The sequence below is a fragment of the Anolis sagrei genome, chromosome 5 (assembly GCF_037176765.1).
Source record: "Anolis sagrei isolate rAnoSag1 chromosome 5, rAnoSag1.mat, whole genome shotgun sequence".
Lineage (NCBI taxonomy): Eukaryota > Metazoa > Chordata > Lepidosauria > Squamata > Dactyloidae > Anolis > Anolis sagrei.
The window spans coordinates 44,713,755-44,735,063 of record NC_090025.1 but is presented as its reverse complement, the minus strand read 5'-3'; the positions used below and the strand labels follow the sequence as shown (position 1 = coordinate 44,735,063).

The following is a 21,309-nucleotide window of genomic DNA, read 5'->3' as shown; positions in this document are numbered from 1 at the left end:
ATAGAACTTGTAGTCAAAGACACTGGAGGATCAAAATTGGCCAAAGCTGTTTTAAAGGAATCTCACTATTAGAAAATATACACATGCATTTTTAATAACAAACTGAGAATTTCGTAATCTTCAAGCGATGACTACATATGCTAGTATCTGCAAGCACAATTGCTAGGTCATAAAGCATAGATTCATACCACTGCTGAATAGGTGAATCATACACTCATGAAGCCATGGATGACCGGGGTCAATTGCAAATGCTCTTTTCACAGATTGCAGCATAAGAAGAAATTTTTCTGTTTAAGACAAAATAGATTTGACAATGGATTACAAAATGCTCTCATTTATTAAGAAAGTAAAACTAAGGATAAAAAAATGATGAAAAACTCAATTATGCTTCAGATATTATAATCAAAATGATTACATTTGAAATTATAACGACTAGAATAAATGAAATCATTAATTTGAGTTGCTATATCTTCAGAGATGCTCATAAAACCTACCAAAACAAATCAAAAATTATAGTTCAATTCAGACATATTTTAAAATAAATACAAAAGAGGTTGGTGTGTATTTGAAGAATCTCATATGCAAAAGGCATTACCATTTATATATGGGGGCTTTTCTAGAAGCTTGTCTTAAGCATTTTCTCATGAGGGTTGGAAAACAGGAACAGTTTGTCAGTTGGCGGTAGGATGGGAACAAATAATAATAATAATAAATATAACACTTGCATGCAGTAGCTGGAATCCTGCTGATGACTACATTAAAATAATGGTTCATTATTCCAAAGCCTGCACTTTCTACCTTCCTGTGCAAGGCTGTAACAAAGCCCATGAGGCGTGTCATTTTGATAGCACTAAAAAGGATCATGGCTGCTATCTTTTTCATTTGTATCATTTATTGTCATTGCACTGGAAATAAAAGGACAAGTTAGCCAGCATCAAATTCTATGGAGTTACTTAATAGCTAGGAAGACTCCTATCATAGTATTTTGCTTTTAAATGAAGATTAACATTTGTTTGGACAAAGTTTCAGAACCCTAAATCATAAATGAGTTCCTGGTAAATATGGTCTGCAAGTGAAATATAGTACCAGACTTGCGAATCTATAGCATCTTGGGTGTACTTACAAAAACCCTTTGTTAACGGCATTTCCCTACATCTTACAGGGATCCTTAAGGCCCACCCACAAGATACTTGAAGTCTATGACCATGAACTCAGATGAAGGAAACGAGCAAAATGAAAGCTTCAAGCAACTCAACTTTATACTTTTACTTGCTTTTTGGTGCATTTTCACTTCAAGGAATCTTTTATTTACCTTTCCTGAAGTAAATTTCAAAGGCAAAAAGATGGGTTTCTATTTTGTTCTTCACCAAATTCTTTAACGGAGTTAAAAATTTGATAGCTTCTTCCAAAGGCGCTTCAACCTAAAGATACAAAGAAATGACCAAAATAAAAGATGATTAAAATATTTGTCAAATATCTATAAAGAGAAGCCTCCCCCTGGAATTCTTAGTGTTAGAGTCACTGTGGGGCAAGGGACTGACTAAGGAGAGTAAGAAAGGAACACCTGCCATCTGATGGTAACAAAATCTGTGCGCTTTATGCTGAATAGCTGCTGAGTGAAAGGCATCCCATTCATAAGGAGAACTATGACATCGTTATACAGGGATCTTTAAAATATGTAAGGTTTTCCTCCAATTTGTTTTCAGATAATCTAAATTCAAACGATATTAAGTTGAAAGACTATTGCTGAATATTCTCACAATTTCTGTTCGTTTATAACACATATTTCTTTTTTTATATTCTAATGTCAACCACAAGTTGAAAAATACTAACCAATTATGAGAACATCGTAAACCAAATGAAAAAGGCCAGCTACAGATCTATGAGGGCAACGAAAGCATGATTGAAGTCTTCAATATTCACAATGAACCATGTTTTATTTCAGAGATTTGCTTGGAGTCAGTTTTAAAAGGAAGCTGCTTACTTAAAATAATTAGTATGACTCTGGTGTATATACTTTTAAAATCTGATTCTGTCACAATCTTTACTCATAATGCATTAGAGTCATGACACACACTAATACAAGCCTTCATATTTTGGGGGTTTCTATATTTTATGGTCCTCAGTTATTTATGTTAGGTTGCTTTATTTGTGTGTTCTATTTTCATGAAGATTTAAGGAGTACCAAAGAACATGTGTCAGGGGTCTATTACTGTACCGATCTAAAACTATACTAATTTTTGATACAAAGATTGTGTTTTCATATTTAAGTTAACTTAGATACATACTTTGCTTAACAGATCAGATATGGCAGGCAACAATATTAATGGATGTTAAAAATACTATTCACTTGGTATTTCAATCTGAAGAGAGTTTTGTAAATAAGAAGGGAAAAGCCATGTATGTGTTTGAAACTTCATTCTAAACAACTTAACATGTATAGTAACACACATGTTATTGTTACTTGTTTCCACCTTGATATTTCAACAGAATAACTCACAAATTCTATGCACTGAGATCCTGACAGAAATTACAGGTCACTGTGGACACCTTGACTTATGATTGTGGAAAATCAATCCTGAACTGGCGCACTATGAATTCTTTTTAGTAGTTCTGTATAAGTGCATGTCAAAATACAATCTACACTACAGGGTCATTGAATTACCTTAGCTAGTTTCTCAGGAATAAGCTCCTCCTTTGGTCCACCAATTTCTTCATCATCATCATCTTTCTTCTTTTTCTGGTTCCGCTGCTGCTTCTCTTTTTCAGCATTCTTTTTCTCTTCTTCTAGCTGAGCCTTTTTCTGAGCTCTCCTTTGCTTATTACGTAGCTTCTTCAGCTCTTTATCAGACATATTTGCTATTCAAGGGGGGGGGGGGGGAGAGAATCTATAATTATGTTTAGAAGACTCAGTTTTCACCTGACTTCTTACAGATCAATGTATTAATCTAGAAACTCAGATTTTAGCCCAGACCAGTTAGTTTCAAAGGGAATACAGTCGCTTATCTAACTCTTAACCTGAGGAATCCCAACATTCGAGTATTTTCCAAATGCATCTATAGGATTGTCAATTCTACATTTTCATATCAAATTAACTGTGGTGAAATTCATCCCTATGAATTTTTGGTCTACACACTTTCAAATGGTAACAGCTGAACTCTCCAAAATGTTAACCTGATATCTGAGGTTTTTAAACAGTGCACAGTATGCAGTATGCCTTATGTAGTAGCAAAGAATACACAGGAAAGACCTTGCTATTCAGCAGATTCACAAAGCTGGGAGTGACTACCCTACATACAACAAGTTCTAAGAATATATTATACCTGTATCAGCCTCATGCTCTTTGTTTTCATCTGTGAGGGGGTTATCATGAAGCTTTAAGTATATTTCTATGGCAATTCTGGCAGCCTTAAAATAAAACGGGTGTTGTCGAAGTACATCTTCTAGTTTCAACAAGTCCACATAGGATCTAAGTGTAATTTTCCTCATACAGTATGTGTGGAAATCAAATTGGTCATCTGTGATTTCTACAAAATGCTAAAACAAGATCATGTTATTTAGCAAACATCAGATATCAACAGTAACAAAAACATATATAAAATGAATTTTCTGCCTCATAAAGATGAAAGCTGCTAACACAGTTAGTGCTATCTTCAGTAACTGAAGTCTATCCATGAAGAAAAGCAATATATCTCAGTGACAGAATATATGCGATATATTCACAAGTTTTGGTCCTTTCAACTTTCTAACTAAAAGGTTTTCAGGAGCTTGTGTATCACAACAACATACATTTCTTAATCACTCACACTCTTCTGGTGACATTAAAGGGCAAAAGACACATGCAGTTTGGGTCTAATATAAAAATATGGTATTAACCAGTGCAATGGAAAATTAAACACAACCCACAACTAGACCTCCACCCCCACTGGGATAAAAAGCACATACACATTCCTATGAACCAGAACTCAAATCAGTCTAATCTGGATCCTGAAAACAATTAAATTGAAGCTAAAAACATTAGGTACTTACTCTTTCAATTTCATGGCATTTTTTAAGTGCTTCTCCAAATTTATTCATTGCCTTATAAGCTTGGGCACATTCTGTCTGGAACCACATGCACTGCATTTCATTCAGGTTTTCTACTGCTGATGTTCCTTCCTGGGGGAAAAAGAAATATAACAGAACATGGCATGGTACTATAAATATTTAGCTTATGAAAATAATTAACTTTAAAATTATGTATATTATATATATAATCTCTCAAAGGAAACTTAAAGCAGCTAACACTAAAAATTACACAATGTACACATTAGAACCTAAAGCATATATACATGTTAAAATAGAATTAAATATGGGACAGACTAAAAATATGGAAAACACCAATAAAATCATTAAAACAATCTTTAAAACCTGTTAAACTACAAAAAATATAGCACCCCTTGGTTTCTTCTTAAAAACTTTCCTCTCCAAAGGCCTGCCTGAAAAGAAATGTTTTAGCCTGCCACCGGAAGGGTAGTACTTTGACTTTGAAGAGAATTTTTAAAAGATTTACCAGTCATGAGAGCAAGAGAAATATGCTATTAAAAACCAAGCATATTTGACAAGATTGTTATAACAGCCAATAAATGGTTAATGTAGTGTATTCTAACTTAAAGTTAATCAGGAGCTTAAACATGCTAAGGAGGGGAGAGGAGGGGAAAGCTAGATATATGTTAAATTATGAGCAAATAGTCCTTGGGATGGGAAAAATCAAAAGAATGATCCAGAAATTACAAACTGCATGGGCACTTTAGGCCAGATTAAAACAGCACAGGGCAGTTGCCTAAATAATTACAAGAATACCCATCCTTTGGCATCCAAGGGGGTCAGTAACAGAATTATCAATAACAGCTAATGTTTTCCACAGGTACAATATCCCCTAATGTAAAGAGCACAATAAAACAAGCAAACAAACCCTTGTAAACTTAGAACACATTTCTTCTGCTTCTTTTATCAAGTTGGCTTTCAACATGTACTTTGCACACTTGGAGTTGATAAACCTGTCTGCCGTGTCCAGTGCTTGAGCCTCGTCCATCCATCTTGCAGCTTCTTTTATGTTCCCAGCATGCTTGAAAGACCAAAAACAAAAACTTAACTTAACTGTAGTATGCCATGTTTTCTCCCTCATGTAAATTATAAGAATGTGAATGAATAAGCCAGGACTGGTACAGGGCATTTTAGAAGAATTGCAAATATTACAATGCACACATATCTAGTCAGCAGCACTATTCTTAATATTCTTAATATGCACTATTCTTAATATGGCTTACTGCCAGGTAAACATCAACAGGGTTATAACTCTGGACTATTTTCTTATTCATTCCTCATATATCTTTCAGAAGTTTTACCCAGCTCTTCGAAATTAGCTGCTTACTGAATGATTATAGAACAAAGAAATGAGGTATAGCTGCTCAATAGAGCCCAATTACAGAATGAAAGAAAACAGTCCAATTAATTGGAATCCTACTCAATGGCAAGCTGCTGCCAAGCTCTCTTCTGAATAGAAATCTTAACCATTCACTACCAATGTCTCTCTGAGGTTTTGTAACTAGGATGGCTACAGTCCTTGAACAGCTGATATTAGCAGGTGTCAAATGAGCAACATAAACTAGAAATTGAAAAAAAAAACCCTGACAGCCCTGTGTAAGTTTAGAAATCAAAGCATCCTTCAAATATAAGCAGTAGTACAATTATGACGAGTAGGGCTGTATGTTGCAAGTCTGCAGCAATAATTAAAAATTTACCTTATAGATTTTAGCTTTTACAAGGAACAATTCTATCAAGGTTGGTGTGCTTTCTATTGCAGCATTTATATATTCCAAAGCTATGGATGGTTGCCCAATTTTGTCATAGTGCTGTGCCAAGTAGTACTGGACCCACAGTAATGTTGTTGGAGGCTCTTCTTTACCATCATCTATTTGGAGGAAATTGTATATTTTTAAAAATTAAAATCAGGCTGCACAAAGAAAGAAGCCATTGGCATTGCTTCTCATCTCAAACTGGCGATTTCTGGATTGGAAAGATTTGTAGGTAAAGGCGATGATATAAGAAGCTAGAGTATTATTTCGTGTTTATAATTCCCATATATATTTTCCTTTTAGAAGTATACATTTAAGTTAGCCACATTTGAATGCCTATAGGTATGCACACACCCACTAATGGTATTTTATAAACCAACCATGCAAGTACATCATAATGAGAGTTAGAAAGATGTTTCCAGAATTATCGATAAGGGGATAAAAAAGTGCCTAAGGTACTAAAGCTCCATCACTCATCAAAAGCATGGCAAAAATGCTGACTATGCATCCAAATGAGTTATGCAGTTCCTCATACAAGTGTCAAGCCCAGAGCAGACTAGTCTTGGCAGCTGAAAACTGGATTGCCAAGATTATCTCAAAATAAAAGTTGCAGAACATTCTGATCTCAGAACTAGATATGTCTGCAGTAGAGGAACCAATGGTCACAGTACAGGAATGAGTAAAGGAAGGTAATGGAACGCAAACCAGGACACACACTCTATGGCAAAGCTTTCCAAACTTTCAATGTTGGTGATACTTTTTAGACATGCATCCTTTTGCGACACAGTTTTACTAGCAAACTGGAGGTTAAACTTATTGGGGATAATAGATCATGACCTGTTAGGATCACTGACCATCAGGATATAGATCATGAACTATTAGGATCACAACCTAATCGAGGTAACAGAGTTTATTTCGTAATGGATAATTGCTGAGCATGTAGATGTTTTGTTTCTGTCTGATGCTTTCAGCAGACAATGATGCAAGCAGGCTTCCTTTAAAGATAACAAGTTTTGTTTACTGATAACTTCCTGTATTTAAAGATACAGGCACATTTCTTGTAAAGAGTTAAAAACTTCAATAACATTTCAGAGAGTTTGTATTGTGTACTTGTAAGTTTCTTCATAAACAATGTTGCTTTATACAGCTCTCTTTCATAAGAGTTTACTTTCAAACAAAACACAAACCTCAACAGTTTCTAACTTCCTAACATGAGCATTCTGACAGGCTTCTAGATTCAAGCTCATTCAAGACTCAACAAAACTTCTCTAATAGTCATTCCTCAACTGGCATTCCCTGTCATCCTGTTTAAACCTAAACATTCTAAGCTGTCACTGAGTCAGCTATGTGATCCGCAGCCCCTCCCACTACTTTTAGGTATATAGAGATAAGGCATATACTTCAGGTTATAAAACGACACATTACAAAACAGACAAACATCATATAGCGGATGATTGAGAAGGTTGCTTCCGCCAACAAAACTAACCTCTTATATAACTTTTCATAATATATATAAGTTTCAACAGAGTTTCTTTTCTTAATTAGAAACATATCCATTTAGTGGTAATTACTGTGACTCAATCAACAAATTATGTAAATTATAAAAGTTATAACAGTACCTACATTAGAACAGCACCAGAACTCCATTTCTACAGTGATTAAACCAGTCTAAATTTCTTTAAATAGAGGCTGGATAGTCATCCAGGGGTGCTTTGTGTGTTCCTGCCCAACTGTAGGGGTTGGACTGGAGGCACTTTGGAGTCTCTTCCAGTGGAATCTCCTGCCTGGCTGAAGGGGATTGGACTAGATGCCCTTGGAGGGTAATTCTGTGTTTCCCTTTTCACCAAGGGCCCCTCCTCTGCGCCTTTACCTGCCTTTCTTTGTGGAGGTAGGGATTTGCCATATGATACAGCTATGGACTACAGCTGACACACAGTTTGGAAAGCTCTGCCGTATGGGTTGTTTGCTGTCTATTAACCATTCACACTATTTTGTTAATGAACGTACTACTAGCAAAATATTGCAGTAACACAAATACTAACATACAATGCTGTAATACTCACCATTTGGGTTAAATAATCTGCAACTTTTCAGAGAAGTTTCATAACCGACCACCAGCTCTTCTATAATTGCCACCTGTATATGGAAAACAAATATTTAAACAACCTGCCAATATTTTACTTCAGCAAACAATAAAATCACATCATAGAATCACAGAGTTGAAAGAGACCTCGTGGGCCATCCCATCCAACCCCTGCCAAAAAGCAGGAAACTCGCACTCAAAGCAACTCCCGACAGATGGCCATCCAGCCTCTGTTTAAAAGAATCCAAAGACGGAGCCTTAGTCTCTGTCTTCAAAAATCCCCAATCATGAACTGACCTCTATTCACCAGAAATAGAACTAGAAACAGTTATGGCTATCATGCAATGTATACATCCAAGGCTTAGAACCATACTGGCTATAAGGGACTTCAGTCCAGGAAGTATTAAATGGATCCCTGAGCTAAAGTAGATTCCCATATTGCACCTGGAGTTGTGCAGTCATCTCCATTCAAAACAAAATGTACATCCTTAATATTTTAAAAGACATTACTGTGAATCTGTCTACAATTGTCCGTAAGGTTCCATATATTCTTGAAGAATTGATTTAAGAAAATAGGTGCTTGCAATGATTGCTTGACTTATAATGGTGTTATGTAAAAACGCCCCACATTTTCAGCATTGGAGTTACCTTTTCTTTGTCTTTGTACAGTGATCGCAATGTGTTAAAGACTGGAGGACATCCTTTGCTGAAATTCATCCTCAGAAATTTGTCCAAACATTCCTTAAATTTCTCACCTACAAAGAAAAATACCATTCTTTCTTTTGCAAACATTACTTTAAATATTATCAACACGTTCAAAACAACCTTAATTACTGTCCACTTGCTAAGCCAAATGGGATATGACATGAAATGTTCATGATAAAGATCTCCTGCAGTTTTCATTATGCTTTGCTTAATGAAATGAAACAAAATGCTGCCAAACCACAATTCAGTTCTGGAAAGCCCAGATTTCTATATAAGGGCTTTGCTCTAAGAAGGAGACAAAGCATCAAAATTAATGTTGAAATCACTTCAGCAAACAGAAAAATTGTCAATCTAGCCCTTTATGATGTTGGTGTCGGTTCTAAGTGATTGATAAGGTTACTTCTGAAGGATTATAATGCTGCAAGTAATTCTACTCAGTACCACAATGAAACTTACCAGACAGAAAATTTAATGGCAGCCTTCTAGGAACCAGTCCTCTTGGGTATTTCGTCCAGGCTTCTTCATAGATTTTAAATCGTTCTAACATATTAGCTAGAAGGAGAAAAAAAATGTTACTCATAACAATTATTTGGGGAGTGAGGTCGCCAATTCAACTTCAGCAATAACTGTGTTTACAAAATGAGAATGCATTAACCTTGATAATAAGACATGCTCTCTATAGAGCAACTGAGAATACGGTGCAATGGGAAGAATGTTAGAGCACCAAAAGGTAAGTTGCCATTTCCTTGTGGTAATTGACAAAAAGCTTTTCACATTTCATATAATACTTTTTTTAGTCCAAGCTATAATGTTACCTGGTTTAAATGCTTTTTCTAAGCCTTTGTAATAAGCCCAATTTTCCGGATTTCTTTCTTGTAATCCTCTGTATATCTCAGCTGCTTCTTCCAGCCTGCAGAGTTGTAACAGAAGTTCTCCTGTTAAAAATGCAGAATTATAAATCAACTGAGAGGATATTTGACACACACATATAGTCAATTAAGGAAATGTACAATGTCTGCCTCGTATACCTTGGGTTTCTCCATCCGTCAGTTCTAATTACCAAGTCAATCAATTAAATGAGTCTACAGCACACATGGCTAATACAGTATTTACTCCATTATGTTTAGCCAATATATAGAAGATCAACCATTCATTTCTGAGATCAAAGGAATTCATCTGAATTTATGCCAGAATGCAAATACCTTAGCTTTCTTAAGAAGACTACTTGCAAAGTTTTTTCTGTTTCTTGAAATGCAAGAGGTTATTGTAGATGACTTTAATTTGAAAAATTGCTATTAGCAATTAGCAGAAAATCCCAGCAGTCACAGAAGCTTTGGCGCAGCTGGCTGGGTGTCAGCTGCATTAAGATCACTACTGACCAAAAGGTCATGAGATCGAAGCCAGCCCGGGACGGAGTGAGCTTCCGACCAAATTTGTGCAGCTTGCGGTCAACCTTTGCAGCCCGAAAGACAGTTGCATCTGTCAAGTAGGAAATTTAGGTACCCCTTTGCGGGGAGGCTAATTTAACTAATTTACGAGGCCATAATGATCAGCAAGCATGCGGGGAATGTGGAAGTATTTCATCAGTGTCACAGATGGATGGTGAAGCGACAGCTCCTCTGGTGGCCAGAAAAAGTTGGAATGTTAAATAGCCTCTGACTGTCTGTCTATATGTGTTGGGTGTCTAAGGCATTGAATGTTTGCCTGTATATGTACATTGTAATCCGCCCTGAGTCCCACGTGGGGTGAGAAGGGCGAAATATAAATACTGTAAATAATAAATAAATTTTATGTGAGACTTAAGTACAGGATATATTGAAAAGTTGAATTTAACTATATGTTTGAGGTTTTTGTTTTCATTTAAAGATGTTGTCTAAATATAAATCTAATTATGGTACATTTTTGCAGAATCTTTCTACTGAACACATGCAAAGATAATGTAATGTATTTTGTAAATTGATTAGGAATATTTTTAAAGCTTAAACCCTGAAAAAGGTTTATACAACAAGCCCTAATTTCAAGGTTTTAAGGATATTGATATATTGCCATAAAACAGTTCACATGTTTGGATCAACATGTCAAAGCATATCAACAAACACAAGAAGGAATAATATGATTCATGGAGTGAGTCCAAACTGAAGTATTAGGAATGTTCCCTCTTCAGTTGTCCACACAACACACACACAGAAGTCTTTTCAACAGCACCCAAAAATGCTCTAACTTCAAGCATATTATTTTTTTTAGATAATAAATTAAGGTTGAGACTGAGACAAGTCTCCCTTAAAACACTGTGCTTGTCTTAGCATTGCAACAGAGATATGTAGAATACTTAACAGATTATATCAGAAGAGTAATTTCTATTATGAACAGAACATGTAGGGGAAAAAAACGTATATAGCAGCACAATTTGAACCAACTGACATGTATTTCCATATTTCTCATTCTCATTATAAAGCAGCTTAGGTATAAGAAAATCTTGATGGTTCATTTACCTTTCGTTTCTTCAACCGCTAATTTATCGCAGATCTGCTTTTCATAGGTACCAAGATGATCCAAAGCTTCTTTATAGAGTCCTGCTTCTCGGAGGACTTGATTTTGATATAAAAGTAGTTCACTGTACTCATAGTCAACTTTATCAGGAGATGTCTGTGTAAGAAGAAAATTATTAGGTACTTATACTTTTTGATTCAATATCTCAATTTATAAAACACACTTCAATTAATTATAATCCATCAGGAGATAATTTTTTAGTGCTCAAAAATAATGAAAGCCTAGTCTTCCCAAATGTGGAATTCTGAGAAATATAGATGCCAAAAGTCATTGTCTCAAATTCTAGATTCCTTCATAAATCACCCAGGGATAATCACAACTGGAAATACCTTAATCTCACTGACAAATTTCTTCAGCAAGTTAGCTTTCAAAGCTCCCGAACAATGGGAGATTTTAACCACTGGTTAAAATAAAATGAAACTACAGGTTACAATCTGGAAGCAAGTTGATTATCATTAAGATTTTTAGAATGGATCAAGAAAATGGGAAGCATGGCAGCCATGTTAACACACATGTATTTTTACAATTGCAATTCACAAAATCTTCAAATCCTAATAGATGGCTTCCAATTATAGACACAGTTGTGTCAGCAGACCCTTACTGCAGGCACCTCTACTCCAGTTCTCAAAACCTGCTCTGGGGTGCTGGAAAAACTCTTTAACAGATTTTGGAGCAGGGAAGCAAGACATATACTGTTAAGCTACCAGATGCGAGTGCAACACTGAATTTAGATCATTATATTTATACCTGAATTTCTAGTTCTTATCATCAAACCATTTTGATATATATCTGAAAACAAACAATACCTGCTGAGTCTTCCTAAATTCCTCCAAAATCTTTGCTGCCATTTCATAGTCCTCCAGCAGATGATAAGCTATAGCATAGCCAATCCATGATGCTCGCTGTGCAGGTCGAAGCTGAAGTAACTGATACCTAGTTTCCTGTAGAGCAGAAAGAAAATGCTATTTTTACATTATAGTCCTATTGATTCACTACTGAAATCATTTATCAGAAAACTAATGATGTATAATATTCTTAGAGAAACATATTATGGACAGAATCAAGCAAGTCCAAAATCATGCAGTGATTTGGGGCTTTGTAACGAAGGAGAAGAGTGGACATTTCTTTGTGCAGAAGTATTGCAATCATCATTGAAAATTTCCAAATCACTTTTTCAAATTTTGAACTTCTACTAGAACACTGAAGAGGGATGTATGGTCCTTCAGATATTGTTGGAGTGCAATTCCCATCATTACCATAGAATATGATGGCTATGGAGTTGCAATCCAATATATATATGGTTGCATGTTCCTCACCTTCACAACAGAAAGATAAAGTTCAAGCATTTTTGAGACTCGTCACTCCTAGAACAGTAAATATCTAGACAACACTATTAAGACTGAAAATGAGGAAAAAATGACAAAAGTGAGGTGAAAAAATTCTTGCACATGCTCATGATGCTCTTGAGGTCTTATCCTTACTCACCCTATAACCTTCCAGATCCCTCATTTGAATTTGTAGTAGGGAGAGGTCCCTCAAAATTTGGAGATTGTCCTTATCCCATTTCAGTGCATTCCTGTAACATTTGATGGCCTCATCGTATTTCTTGTCTGATCTTTGGAGGAGCCCATAAACATGCCAGCCTGAAAACTTCAGTTAAGGACATTAGTTTTTCAGAAATTGACAAAAAAAACCTTGATCCTCATGTGAATATCTACACTGATGTGCATGCATAATCTGCTGCGGTCTCTTACCATTTTACAGATCCTCAGACACTTTTTCATTTTGAGTTATTCACCATTTTATGTAAGTGACACTACTGATATCTGAAGGCCCATTGTACACCAAAATAAAGTATTACCATACATACAACAAAATGGCTTTAAGGCAACTCAAAGTACTATCAAAACACACTAAAGCCAACAAAAGTGAATAGGTATGTGCATTATGTTTTTATGACTATAGAAATGAACACACATAACAAGACACTTATCTGAATTTACATGTAATGAAAAATGCAAAGCTGTACTATAGAAATAGAAAGATATATTGATGATTGTTAAATAATCAAGGCAGTTCTGAAATAATAAAATAATATGACTGCTCAAGCATTTCATTAAACTGAACAGACTTTAGGAAGTGCATAAGAAATGTACTAGTTTTTTGTCTAAAAGATTAGAGATAACATTTACAATATTAGTATTATATACTGTTTTATAAATGTAATCTAAAGCACACATTAAAAAGGATACAGACATGACTCCTCAAGTCATTTCGTAGCCCTCTACGCACCAATTCATATGCCTCTTCCTTTTTACCTAAACAGTTTAAAGTTAGTCCTTTCATCGCCAGGGTTTCTAAAAAGGAAAAGGAGATGACAAACCAAGTCAAGCCATAATCATCAATAATTTGAGGTTGATTAATGGCCTGTTCTTTCTTAAACCACACCTGATAACAGCTGGTAAACACAGGGAAAGATCCAATGTACTTTTCATCTAGTATAAATGTAAACTCATTTGTTCAATTCTATAGTTGTTCAACTGACTGTACAATGGGCACGACAACCTTGAGTTCACCAGCTGTAAAATGGGCGATCGGTTCCCCACCCACCAAGTCAAAAGCAAGAAGGCTCTTTGTGTACTTGAAAAACAACTGGCCAGATTAGAGACAACACTTGCACAATCTCTGGGAAAGTGCAGCTATGTTTAAGATGTATGCTGTATTTCAGAATAAGGAATTAGCAAGCTACTTCTGAGCAGTCTTTCCTTAAGAAAACCCTAAGAAAAATAGGATTCTGGCTTATTTTCCTGGTTTGGACATAATGTGGATCCAAAGCATTCTGATTCTTCCTACCATGTTTACGTGCATTACTAATGCAGTGCATGAATAGCTTCCTCAAATCTTAGCTTATTAATCCAAGATATCATCACACAAATAGGCTCATAAAGGAAGCCAGTCCTTCGTATCCACGTAGATGTGGAATATCTACATTCAACCATCCACAGCTTGAAAACATTCCAAAAGACAAAATCCCAAAACCAAACCTTAATTTTGACATTTCATATAGGAGGCACCATTTTATTATGTCATGGTATATAATGGGACTTGAGCAGCCAGAGATTTTGGTATTCTGTGGCAGGGTAGTGGTTCTGGAACCAAACCTTAGTGAACACTGTAATGATATTAGAATTTGTTTGTCACAAAATCTCTCAAAATCCAACAGCTTAACACAATCCAAGGTCTAAATAGTACTACACACTTTACTAAAGTGATATAAACCATTTTTACACACCCATATTCATGCCTATGACAAGCAAGTTTTAGTAGAACGTACCTTTTTTCAGGTTCTCTCCATGAGGTGCAAGAAATCTGTGACCATAAATCACATCTTTCCATTCAGTCATCCCTTAAAGTAGTTTTAGGTATGTGCTTGAGGGAGATTAGTGCTCTACTGCATAGGCTCCCCAAAGCAAACCCCCAATAACTATTATGCTATTAGTCATGGTTTCTCTTCCAAAGCTAGTATCAGCTTGGAGAGACAGGCCAATTTGCATGATGGGAGGGATTAAATCTCCTGCTGCTGCCATGACCCCAATCCAAGTTGTTCCCCGGTGCAGTTTCTTTTAGGCAAAGGAAAATATGTCAGACCAGCCAACCACAGACTTTCCATAGAAACCACAGACTTTCCATAAAATACTCACCTCCATGTTCTGCAAACTTGGGATTTGAAAGAATTTGTTTGCAAAATTTCAAACCATTCCTGTATTGTTTATGTTCATAACACCTCTGAAAGCAAATAAAACACAAAAATTATTACTGTTTCACTTTGCAAAAATGTCATAGAAAGAAAATATATACAGGCATACCACTTTACACCTACCCAATCAGTTTAATTATTTGTAGCATAATGGGTTTTTTTTTCTATTCTTAATGTATTTTATACACTATTAAACACCAGGAGTTTCAGGGAATAAAGAATACTGTTTCTCCAAACTATGCAACAAAAGGATAGAATCAAATAACTGTATGCAGAAAGAATTACTTCCTTTTCCTGAACACTACTCAGCTTATTGCAATTCACCATTCATTTGCAATAATTTATTGGACAGGTAGCACCTTCCAGAACAGATAGCTAAACGAACAATGCCTCATTCCAAGTTTGATGGAAGTTTCCCTCTTCCTAAATACTAATCTTAATTTACGAACTATCTAATATTTAGCAATAATAAGGAACCTTCCTTAATTTTAAATGGCTTCAAGGTCATAATATAAGTGCTACTTAAAACCAATGGGAACAGATCTTAGAAGAAATAGGAAGTTGATTATTTCTTCCAGATGAAGAAAACAGTATTGTTTCTTTAAAGTCTTGGTAGCTGACTTAAAACATCAATAGCACATTCCCATTACATCTGAACACAAGCACAATCTCCCTTTAACAAAGCACTGCAAATATAAGTATCAGGCCTAGTGACTATCTTTATAAAGACACATAGCAAAATCAAGAAAATTTACTCAAATCTAGTGCTCATAGCCAAAAGTGAGGTGCGCATGGTGTGTTAAATCACACATTTAAATGTGCCTGTGTCCCTCCGTCAGGTCGAGGATGACAACGGGGCATGGTTTTTCAACTGGCCTCATTCATGAGGTCTTCAAAATCTCCCAAAACAAATATTTACTTTTTTTCTTTCCTGCAATGGTTGAGGTGCCCATTACACTCAATTGAACATTATATGCTAGTAAATATGATATGTAGTATAGCTTCCTCTTAAAAGAAAAAAAATTAGAAATATTTATTCACCTGCTTTTAAAATTAAATTCCTAAGAAAGCCTATGTTAGTTTACTAGAATTCCATTTTAAGTGTTATACTCTGTGACTGTGTTCCACTGGCTATAGCAGGGATGGGCAAACTTCAGCCCTCCGAATATTCTGGACTTCAACTCCCAGAAATCCCACCCAGCTTACTGGCTGTTAGGAATGTGGAAGTCCAAAACACCTGAAGTTTGCCCATGCCTGAACTATAGGAACACATCCAATGTAATATTGCCATTGAATTGCTAGTGCAGTGGAACTTTCTTTCTCCTCTGTTCCTCTACTTAAGATCTGTCAGCCTTCCAGAGTAGAATTATATAAGAACCCAAAGGAATTAGTTCGATGTTTGGTTTCAGTTTCATCCATATGGATTCAGGCCATAATTTATGTTTTTATTGGACAATCTAATCAGATAGTTGACTCATCAAGGTAACGTCTACCTGAAAAACCCAGGGCAACCCTACAGACAGGTAAGAATATTTTAGTTACAGTAAAACTACTTCAGATTCACTGGTTAGCAGTGTATTTTGCACTTCAAATAAAACTGTCAACCTGTAAATAAGAGTGGCAAACTGAACACAACGGACAATATTTTCAAAACAATAGGGGATAACAGCCTTCAATCATAAGTTAACATTCTAAAACATAAAATTTACAGGAGAAACATCAATAATTTAAGAAACTTAATGTCTGTTAAGTCTTCTATCAATACACTATCTATCTATCCATCCATCCATCCATCCATCCATCTATCTATCTGGGGAATAATCACTTATTATTTTCACATCAAGATTAAGAAGATCTCATGGCTCATTCTGTAGCTTAATTACATTGTTTATAGAATCAGAATGCAAAAAGCTTACTAAACCACCTTCTTTCCTTCCCACACAGATCTTTCATTGCAGCAGCACAAGGCATCCTATTTTCAATGCATCAGCAAACTGGTGAAATAATCAAGTTGTGAAGATAACAAAGAGCCATATGGCACTTTTAAGACAAACAAGTTTATTATGTTGCCTATCAAAGTATATGTCACAACAGGTAGCCTTTAAGGCACCACAAGACTTTTGTTCATTTTACTGCAATAGGCTAAAACTTCTTCTCTTTTTAGAAAAAGATAAATACTGCAAATAAAATTCATTTTTTTTCAATTCTTAGTTAAATTTGTCCCATGTTTCAATAACTGCATGCTCATTAACATTTATAGCCATCTGTGATCTATCTTGTATAGCCAGAAAAATAGTAACCTTAAAAAGGTGAATACATTTCATCATCCTGTGGAGCATAACCCTAAAGATTATATCAGTGACTCTCCAGGGTGTGTTCTAAAGTGTCTAGCTCACCTGGAATAATAGTAGCATATTTCCAAATTGGTACTTAACGTAACTAATACATATGGAGTGTTTTTATTTTAATCAGAACAGAGGTACCATGGAACCAGAGAGGGGCCTCTATAAAGTACCAGCTAAGCTACTTGGTGCTTTATCAGGATGTATGTGTTGGGGGGAGGGATTATCTTTAACCCAATCATTCATCCTCCCAAAATATTTGGACACCAGGTGTTCATTGTACTTGTAGAATTCTGCATTATCATTTCTACAGCAAAGTAGAACAATATATGGTACTTTCTCTATTGGGTTAAACTATGAAATATGACTTTCCTGATGTATGGCAATATGCTATGTTGTTGACTGGGATCAAAGCTGGATCTGCAGGAAAATATTGAAGAATACTATTTTAAAGGCAGAGATAACAAGATAAAAGAACAAATGTTCCATTAATTACAAAAATTGCAGCAAAACTTAGCAATGGCTACATATTCATAACACTGGACAAAAAGCAGAATTTGATTTTGTAAGAACTGTCTACTAGAGCAGGAATGGCTCAAGCATAGCCCTCCAGATGTTGTTTGACTGCATCTACCAGTATTGCTCACAATTAGCTCAAATATCTGTAAAGAAGCATGTTGCTCATTTCTATGATAGAGGTATTTGTTTTATGATGTTGGATTATAAATACATAGTCAAGATAAACTGTATCTGTAGGTTTCTATTTAATTTATGCCTAAAAGGATCCTGACAACAAACAGGTATAATTAATTTTCAAAGTGTGAGACAGGGCAGTCATTTTTTATATGAAAGAACAAATGACCTTATCCAAAACCAAAACCACTTCCATATACGATAGGTCAAGTATAAGGATTAGTGGAAATTTTCAGAAAGAATTTTAGAAATGTGGATAGTCAATGGAGGGAGAAACTCAAATACACCATGGTGATACCAGGCTGCCCAATCCTGGCTTCTCAAGGTAAGTGTGAACCACAGAAGTTTGAAAGACAGGCAAAAAACAAGCATTCCATGTTACAGCAGCAAAGAAAGGGATCGAAATCAGAACAGAGAGTGTCAGAACCAATTCCTGAACTCATATTGACACAAATCACATGTTATTAATGTGTTAACTTTGCATTGCTTGATCCCCTCCCCCCAATTTTTAAATAATATGAAATATTCAGTCAAGTTCAGATCTATCTATGGGACAGAGAAATATCTTCTCTCTGGTTGATGACGTACTCCAGACCTGAACAAGGAGAATGTGTTCTTGTTGCTTCTGATAAGACTTCTCATTAGCTGCAACTTAGAAGCTACACATTCAAAAGCACCATTCCTTCCTAGAAGAGCAAATCTGGAAGATGCTATCAAGGAGAGAGGGCTTCTTTTTAATACTATAATACTATGGTGATTGGCCTGTTGGCTCCCTGCACTGGAAGGGGTTATGGAGTGAATTTGAACAGCTGAAAACAGAGAACCTGCATGCCACAAGGGATGACTGATACCACCATGGTAAAACTGTAGATTACTGATCTCATTATGAGTTGAATCAGCCTAACAGGGTTTGTTTTGAAGATACTGCCTAGGACTGTGGGAAGAACACCACTTGACTTCTCTTGGTCTTTAGCTCAATGTCAGTATCAGCTGCCATTGTGCCTGAGTTTTTCTGCTGCTCCTTCCCACCTATCTAGGATTAAAATGGGACTGCCAAAAGACAGGCATAGAGGGAGAACATGAAAGAAAATCACTTGATTGAAAGGGAGGCCTGCTATGAAGCTCCCTGTTCCTCCCTCCTTCCTTCTAGAGCAGTGGTTCTTAACCTGTGGGCCATGGACCACCAGTGGGCCACAAGGACGAAAATCTGGTCTGCAAGCCTCCTTCCTCTTTGTTTATTTTACTTCCACTCCTTTCACGCCGCCTGCCACTCCTTCCCCACCACTGACCAAGTCATATGTTCTGTATCAGAAACGAGAGCTGATGTGGTCTATCCAATGCAGTTTTCTGAATCAGCACCCCAAACCAAATCTAAAGTTGACCAAAAACTGATTTGTAACCCTTTTTGTTACTAATGTTGGAGAGTGGTCCCTAGTCAAGTAGTCTCTGGTTAAGTGGTCCTTGGTCAAAAAAAGTTCGGAACCAGTTCTAGAGGCAGTTGAAGGCAACTCCAAGTGAATCTCCCACAGGCCGCACATTGAGCAGGGTTCTCCCCATGATCCTGGGCTACAACAAAAGGGGTGTCAGTGGAAGCAGGTTATTGCGGATCAGGAGACCTGTGCTTGTTCAAGCTTAGCTCAGAAAGCCAGCCACAGGAGAGGCACAGGTGTCTCATATCTTCAAAAGAAATCCTGGAAGGTGGCTGTTGACGTCATAGGAGCCACCACCACCACCACTACTTGACAAAACTCTGCTCCAGGAATCTGCACTCTCATGCACATTCATTTCTATGAATCCCTAGCCAGTGTCCTAGCAAGTCGAGATGACATGAGAATTTCCAAATCAGGAAGTAGGGTGGTTGAGAAGTGGAGGCAGAAGTGGAATGGGGAGGCAGGAGGTGGCAAAGGAGAGACATCAAGGTGTGAAAGCAGAAAAGGGAGGTACAGACCAGGAAATGAAAGAGAAGAGGATACTGCAGGGGATTCTTGCAGCAGTGTCATCATACTAGGAGGCAGAGATATCCCAGCCAATTATAGTTTCAAAAATGGTATATCAATCATTTAAAATTCCTAAATTCAACCCTATAGACATACATAGATAAAAAACCCAAATTCAACTCAGTGAGACATACATTTGAGAAGATGGATATATGATTGTTAGTGTAATGAAACCCATATTTTTTCATTCTGAAGAGGCCCCTAATTCTCTCTACAATTAAACTCACACCATCATTGTTCCTTTTGCAGTCATGTGATATATATTCAATTTTTGCACTGTGTGCTTGAGATACCATGGAATTCTTCTATCAGCACAACTGTTTTATTAGTGAATCCTCTTTTTAATCACAATAAATCAACATCTGCTCATAGAATCACTTTTTAAAAGTTAAATTATCAATTCATATTGACTTTCCTTAAACGCACATATTCAAATATCACTTGGAAAAATAATCCTATGTTACAAATGTTTTGGAAGAAGATAAACTTATTTAACAATAACAGATAAAAGTTTACACACAAAACTTTTAAGACAGATTAACAGCTCTAGAAAATGGCAACCAAAAATACACTGGTTTTAACATCATGCATTTTGATTCTCCCCTAACAGATACCATTTCCCTTGCAACAAACATGTGGTTTTGCACCCACAGCTGTTTTATAGCAATGATGCAAATTATACTGAAAGATACAACTTGCAAAGATTTCTGGAATGTTTTTTAAAAAGAATTTTTGTATCAAATGTACAATTTAAAAATTTTAAAAATGTTTTCTGCTACTGTTCTGTTTTATTTTCTTATCCTTGCTTCTAAGATCTCACTTGGAGGTAGTATAAGTCTAATGCACCTTTTATGGTGGCCATTTATTCATTCAAAACTGTTGACTCATTTAAATATGAAAGAAATCAGTACTACTATAACATATGACACTGCTTCTCAGTAAGAGAACAGTAACATGAAAGCACAATTCCGCCATCTGCTCTACTATCGCTTGATTTTTATATGTGGTTTCTGAAGATGACTAATTAATCCATTTGTAAGCTAAAAATTGGCCTATCTGGCTTTCTGAATGTAGAAAGCGACTCTTACTGATGTTTATCTATCTTTTTGACTGTCCCTGGAAATTCTCCAGTGTCCACTAGATGCTAAGTGATGATAACCATTTACAAGAGATATCTGGCAAAAAAAGAGTTATAACTCAAGTTTGTGAACCCTTAGTTTATAATCATTGTTGCTACTATGATAACAAAATTGTGGGATGATTTACATTCTGTAAGCAGCAGAGCCTCCTAAAGAATAAAGACAACATTCCAATTTACTTATTTCTTGTGTATATGTATGATCCC

At 36.0% G+C, this 21,309-nt stretch overlaps 1 protein-coding gene across 1 annotated transcript in view; it reads right to left on the bottom strand.

The window, feature by feature from the left end:
- NAA15 (N-alpha-acetyltransferase 15, NatA auxiliary subunit) overlaps nucleotides 1-21,309 on the bottom strand; it is a 32,498-nt gene that overhangs the window by 5,473 nt on the left and 5,716 nt on the right. The window contains exons 2-17 of the mRNA XM_060778924.2: nucleotides 14,877-14,961; nucleotides 13,428-13,532; nucleotides 12,661-12,818; nucleotides 11,982-12,116; nucleotides 11,118-11,271; nucleotides 9,441-9,560; nucleotides 9,082-9,177; nucleotides 8,569-8,675; nucleotides 7,901-7,973; nucleotides 5,784-5,953; nucleotides 4,955-5,107; nucleotides 4,030-4,158; nucleotides 3,324-3,537; nucleotides 2,666-2,859; nucleotides 1,313-1,421; nucleotides 189-287 (exon numbers count right to left, since the gene is read on the bottom strand). Of these exons, the coding sequence (XP_060634907.1) occupies nucleotides 189-287; nucleotides 1,313-1,421; nucleotides 2,666-2,859; nucleotides 3,324-3,537; nucleotides 4,030-4,158; nucleotides 4,955-5,107; nucleotides 5,784-5,953; nucleotides 7,901-7,973; nucleotides 8,569-8,675; nucleotides 9,082-9,177; nucleotides 9,441-9,560; nucleotides 11,118-11,271; nucleotides 11,982-12,116; nucleotides 12,661-12,818; nucleotides 13,428-13,532; nucleotides 14,877-14,961 (2,101 nt within the window). The remainder of the gene's footprint in view (nucleotides 1-188; nucleotides 288-1,312; nucleotides 1,422-2,665; nucleotides 2,860-3,323; nucleotides 3,538-4,029; nucleotides 4,159-4,954; nucleotides 5,108-5,783; nucleotides 5,954-7,900; nucleotides 7,974-8,568; nucleotides 8,676-9,081; nucleotides 9,178-9,440; nucleotides 9,561-11,117; nucleotides 11,272-11,981; nucleotides 12,117-12,660; nucleotides 12,819-13,427; nucleotides 13,533-14,876; nucleotides 14,962-21,309) is intronic.